Source organism: Pterocles gutturalis, unplaced genomic scaffold (genome assembly GCF_000699245.1).
Source record: "Pterocles gutturalis isolate BGI_N339 unplaced genomic scaffold, ASM69924v1 scaffold28223, whole genome shotgun sequence".
Lineage (NCBI taxonomy): Eukaryota > Metazoa > Chordata > Aves > Pterocliformes > Pteroclidae > Pterocles > Pterocles gutturalis.
The window spans coordinates 42,418-48,415 of record NW_010121401.1 but is presented as its reverse complement, the minus strand read 5'-3'; the positions used below and the strand labels follow the sequence as shown (position 1 = coordinate 48,415).

Here is a 5,998-nt window from a genome sequence, read left to right as displayed (position 1 = left end):
CCCTTGGGGGGTGTACATACTTCATATTAACTCCTTGAAATTTTCTTATAGAAGGAAACTGAAAACACAAAACAAACTTTTGAAAGTTTATAAAGCACCTGCAAAAGCTTTTCATGAGTAACTGTATGACAGTAAGAATGACCATTACTGTGGCCATTGTGGAATTCCAGATATCTAACTAGTCCTTAGAAAAGAGAGAAGAACAAATGTCATTAAGAGGCATGAAGCAGAGCCAGTATCCTGTTAAAGACTTCTAATAGCTATAGGTTGACCTGTATTCTGTGCCAGTACAAAAAATAGTCCACTGTTATGGACGAGGTCAAAGCTTAAGTTTTGACAGTGGCCGGGTTCCTATATAGAAACCATTGGCCTTGACAGCTGATACATGCATGGGGCATCGTGAGGATCCAGAATTGGAATCAGCTGTGAGAGTTAGCTGATTTGCAGAGACCAACAGCCCAGCAAATGACAAATGCTGACCTTTAGTATTTCCCCAGACTTGCATGTTCCTGTTTACAGCGTGTCTTGGTAACTTTGCAACAGCTTCCTTCCTTGTGTTTGTAGTCACTGTCAGCACGAGTAACTTTGGAGGTAACTACTAAATGCCAGTTACTAGTCAGCTATTTAGATTTACTTAATGCTGTCAAAGCATGGTCAGAAAGTTAGGCAAGCTCTGCTTTACCACTCATCCTTGTTCTCAGTAGACACATAGGTTGTTTCAGGACAGGTATTTTAAACTACTACTGTTAATTAGCTTGCAGTGTTGTGTAGGTGGATGTCTGTAGCCCTGTGTGACCTTACAGGTAAAGATTGCCTACAGAATCATTAATTTAAAACAAAGTTGAAGTATAGATAAAGCTAAGATGAGTTATACAGCCTGGGTGTTTGTGTTAAAACTATATAAATAAAACATTAAGTAACTGTGCAGTGGTTGTCCCCTCTGATTTCATATGTTCTTCATCCCCTGGTTTACATGGTAGAAGAACTATCCTGAACATAAGACTATTACTTCTAAATTGTAACTGGTCATGAAAAGATTTGAAGTCTTCATCATTGGAGGTATTCAAAACCAGACCAGACAGGGTCCTGAGCAGTCTGTTCTGGATTGCTGCTCATTGAGCAAGGAGGGTTGGGCTAGGTAATAACCAGTCTTTTCCAACCTTAGGTATTCTGTGATTCCATGTTATATTCCCAGCTTTGCACACAAATGCTTACGTGGTTCATAGTGGGTCTGGTATGTCACTGATGACTGATAATGTCAAAACACAGTGACCTGAGGAAATGTTTGTCCTGGTCTGTAGTGCTTTACAATAACAGGGTCATGAGTGAGAAGCAGCTATCTTAGAAACTGTTGATCTGCCACAGAACCTAAGTTACTGCTGTAACCAGAGAAAGTTTCCATACCCTAAGTCAGTCCAAGAGCAACAGTTCTGAATTTCTGTAGGGTTGGTTTAGCCTGCCTTTCCTAGGAAATTAGGAATTGTATAAGTGATACCTCCTAAGCTCTACAAATTTAAGAGTACAGCAGATGCAGCTAAAAACATTGCAGCAATTTCTAGGCATGTTTTTCAGGGATCATCTGGGAACTTCTGGTGGCTTGCTGCTGGTGAGGATTACTTTGTGGGAACTTACCTGGTGGCTTCTGTGGCGTTTAGCAATTAACAATTACACTAGTGACAAGCAGTATGTATTGACTCTCATTATAGCACTCAGCCTACACTGTAGCATAGAACATCTTTATCTGTCACTGTGAATGTAAGGAGCTGGCAAATAATGTTACATTCATCACTTAATATTAACTTTACGTTATTGTTGAGATTTTTTTCCGTAGTAAACTGAAAGCTTCCTCTTGCTGCTTCTGAAGCTAACAGTCCAAAACTATGTAGTTTGCACAAAACCTAATATTGTTGAGATGAAGAGGGAGTTACTTTTTCCTTAAAATATTTTCACTGTTTCTAATGTGTCTTTCAGGCATGCAGAAGTGATGAAGAAAATAATCGAGACTGTTGCAGAAGGCGGGGGAGAACTTGGAGTTCACATGTATCCTTTTCTGTGCCTACACGGTATTCTTGGAGATTTCTTGCAGTGTAAGGAGCTGTTACCTCAAGGTTGCTAACCTGAAATGCAATTCTGTGTGAAAGCAGTAAACAAGTGTTTGTGGTAGCGCTTCCTAGAGTTCTGGGATGAGCTTCTTTGTGCAAACAAGCTGTTAATCTGGTGGGGGTGGAGCAGGCAGTCACAGGAGCAATGGGGAAAGGGGGAAGGATTGAAGGAACAGGACTGAGCCCTTGTTTATAGGGGTGTGAAGGAGGTAGCTGTGAGTATGAAACTGAGATCCCAGTGTAGGAGGATGAGGCTGGAGGTTCACAGATTCTGTCCAGAGTGTAATCACTCCTCTTGGTACAGCAGCTTCTGTTTTAGATTTGAATCTGAGATTCATTTCAGAAAAGTGTGAAGGTTCCATTATTCTCTACTCTCCATGTGAGCAGTATCTTGGTAGGACACTCAGCTGACAAAAAACAATGAAAATTACTGAAACAGTTCTGAACATCAATATCAAATGTCTCACAATTAAAATTTTCTTTTAGTGAGGTGGATGATTTAATTATGCTTTGTAGTAATTTGTACCATGCTTTCTGACTGAAGTAACCTCCATGTTAGAAGCAAGTGTGTCCTTTCAAAATAGTGTTCTAACAGCTTTTGCTGCAATAAGGCAAGCAAGGGGGGATTACTAAGCAGCTATAGGCTTTGAATCAGTACCATTCTCTTTCACTGAATGAGTTGAGACTTGCTCAATTTGTACAACAAGCAACTGAAACTGAACTGGAAAATAACTTTTCTGACAAGGCAGTTCAAGTCTTTTCCTCAATAGTTAGGAGTGGCTTATTTTCAAGATTTTGATTACTTGTTTTGCTATTATTTAACAAATCGAGAGGCTTCTAACAGACGCTTTCTTCCCTCATAATATAGCTTGTGTTTGTCGAGAAGTGGTCCATGAAACTAACATGCCAAAATAGTAGGGTTTACTTATATCCAGTACCAATGTAACTTAATTGTTAGTTGAAAGTTGTGATTTATTTTAATTTTTCAGTTCCCTGTCTGCCTCAGTCCCAGGTGGACATCCCCTTTAATTTGTAATTAACCAATATACTCCAGACTGCAGATTCGGGCTGAACATGCATTTGAAGGTTATATATATATATATATATATGTATAAGGGAAACAAGGAAGGTATTCTCTACAAAGGCAGACTTACCAGCTTAGCAAAGCTAGTCTCTCTACTTTCCCTCATCAACAGGAAGGAACTCTTTCAAAGGATGGTTCAGAACAGGAACCTATTTCTTTTTCTGAGTCACTGAAAGACTGAGGAGGAGCCTGCTTTCCCTGCAACTACAGGAAGATGGCTAGGGATTAACCTTGCCAGGTGCAATTCACCTTGGCACTTGTTAATAACAACTATTAAGTATGTAAATGTGATTGTAAATGTTTGTGTGGTGTTTGCAGTATTTATTGGAAGTAACTCCTAGTTCCCCGCTTTAACTTGAAATAGGAAGGTCTGTATGCTTGGGCAAGCATCAGATGTTGTTACCAGAATTCTGCTGTATTAATTTCCCAGTCACTGTGGAAGTGCTAGGTGTTGTTTTCCTATTAGAAAGAAATACTATTGAGCAGACCACTGAATATGACTTTTGCTTTGTTTTACAGGATTTCTAGCTATTGCACATTTTCCTTAACAAGAAACTCAGGTACCTTCTTATTTTCTTGAAATTTGTGCAGGCGGTCATTCCAACGATAGAATATGACTACACGAGACACTTTACGATGTAACTAAAATAAGAGATGTCCTCCTCTAATTATCAAATCTTTTTTTTAAATAACCCGTCCATGTGACTTATTATACGCAATTTCTGTAACTAACCTTTTATCAAGTTGTTGCATTAAAATAAAATGTTCCATTACCAGCCTTTTTAATAAAAAAATCTTTATGTGTAATATAAATAAATAACTTCCACTCTGATACAGACACTGCACTAAGAGGTGGGATTTTTATTTCCTCCATAATTCCTTCAATTTCCTTTCAACAGAAGACTCTTTTTGTCTGTATTGGAAGCTAAAATCTACTTTCCTAGTAGAAGCCTAATGCTTTTGACTTCATTGCTGATTCCTGAAAATATGATTTTTTTTTTAATTTTTTCCCCTCCCATTTAAATTAATTTCAGAGTTACATATTTTTTTCCTGTTTATAAGTGGCTATGTTTCCTCTAGCTGGAGGAGGATTTTGAAAGCTGAAAGAAAGAAAGTGAGTGATCATCTTTTTAGAAAAGTTTGATTACATCCTAAACTAAAATAGCTGTAACTAACCGATCTTTGAAAGATGATTTAGATTTACACTTGAGCAAGACTATTGTTTTGAGATGGAATTTTTTGGGAGACAAAGGAGGAGTATTAGAATGTAATCTGTTCATTGTGTAATAGAGGTAAGAACAGTCTTAGAAAAAATTACAGTTTGGGGATAAAGGGAGAAGATGGCTATGGTAGAGTCTGTCTCAACTACACTAGCTGTTAGTCTAATAGCATGGTTTCCTATTTGGGGTAAATATGCATGGAGTGCATTCTGCAAGGTGATCTGAAGTTGAGTGTCTGCAACCGACTGAATTTACTGTTGGGTAGGAAGGTTGGTCCCTGTCCATGCACAACTGGTCTCCATCTTGGCTGTCCTCTGTACCATGCTGTTACTTACACGAGAGCCTGTAATCATGTTCTGTGTACTATGCTTAAAGTAGCTTTCTGCTTTTGATATCCATCTTCACTTCCCCTTTCTTGGACAATATCTTAAGCAATGTCTATATAAATGAAGAGTTATGCTAGCTGAAACATGTTAAAATTTAACCACACCCATTGAGTTATGCCATAGGATTTTCCTTGTAAGACTAATCTCAAAGACATTTTGGGTTTTTTTGTAACAAAGGAAGTCACTGTCCTCCTCTCAACAAATAGGAGGTTTTGGAGGGGAGCAAAGAGAGAGTATAACTTAAAATAACCATCAGTGATTTTTTTTTTTCCTTTACTGTCAGAACCTTTTGAAACATCCTTTTCCCTAAAAGGTGTCTATTCTCCTCATTTGGGAAGGTGAATTAGTCTTTCACTGGTCTCCAGTATGTTGAGTTAACAAATATCACATTCTTCTTTGTCTGGCTGTTGACAGAAGTAGCATGATTATTTTGTTTTAAAGTATAAGCTGATGAAGGCCTTTTTCTTTGACCCTAGCAGAAAAACAGAGGAGCAGCAGAACTGAAGAGAACTTGTCAATGGTTTCCATCAGCACCATGATATATAATGTCTTATGGCATTTGTAGCACAGAAGTATCTAGTATCACAAAATCCAATGCTTGGTGACTAATACGTGGTGCTTTGTTTGACTGGCTATCAAGGTGGCTGTACCTGAACAAGCAAATTTGACCTGGGTACACTTGCAACAGGTGTACTGCATGTTAATGCTCTTCTTCTGTTTGGGACTAGTATTAAAAATTCCTGTTAGAAGTGAAGATCTCTGTTATAGCTCTTGGCAAATCCTACATGGTCATTAATTGTCTGAATTTTGTTCCTACATCAAAACAGTTCCTGAGAAGTTCTGCTCGCCTGGAGTCCCCTTCCTACTGCACATCTTACAGTTCTTGTGACTCTTTACTTGCCTTCTGTATCACTATCTCTTGATCTTGGACTTTGAGTACATGTTAGTTCACAGGTGCTGTATGCAGTGAAGATGGTGTCAAATTTTAATTCCACTGAATCTGAATGAAAGTTATGCCAAGGGAATGGGTTGTGATGCAAAGGGAATAACCTTATAGAGATTTAAAATAAGGACCATCACAAGCTCTGTTCTCAAATTTAAGATACCTAGTTCTCAATTTACATTAAATACTTCTGAAATACAAAAAAGACTTGATTCAAATAAACAATAAAGAAGAAAAAGTTAATTCATCTGAAGTATCATACC

General features: G+C 38.1%; 1 protein-coding gene across 1 annotated transcript in view; it reads left to right on the top strand.

The window, feature by feature from the left end:
- Positions 1-3,962, top strand: part of ATG3 (autophagy related 3) — a gene marked incomplete at its 5' end in the record, with an annotated part of 22,393 nt that extends 18,431 nt beyond the window's left edge. The window contains 2 exons of the mRNA XM_010077233.1: positions 1,972-2,040; positions 3,747-3,962. Of these exons, the coding sequence (XP_010075535.1) occupies positions 1,972-2,040; positions 3,747-3,828 (151 nt within the window). The remainder of the gene's footprint in view (positions 1-1,971; positions 2,041-3,746) is intronic.
- Between the last annotated feature and the right edge of the window lie 2,036 nt (positions 3,963-5,998).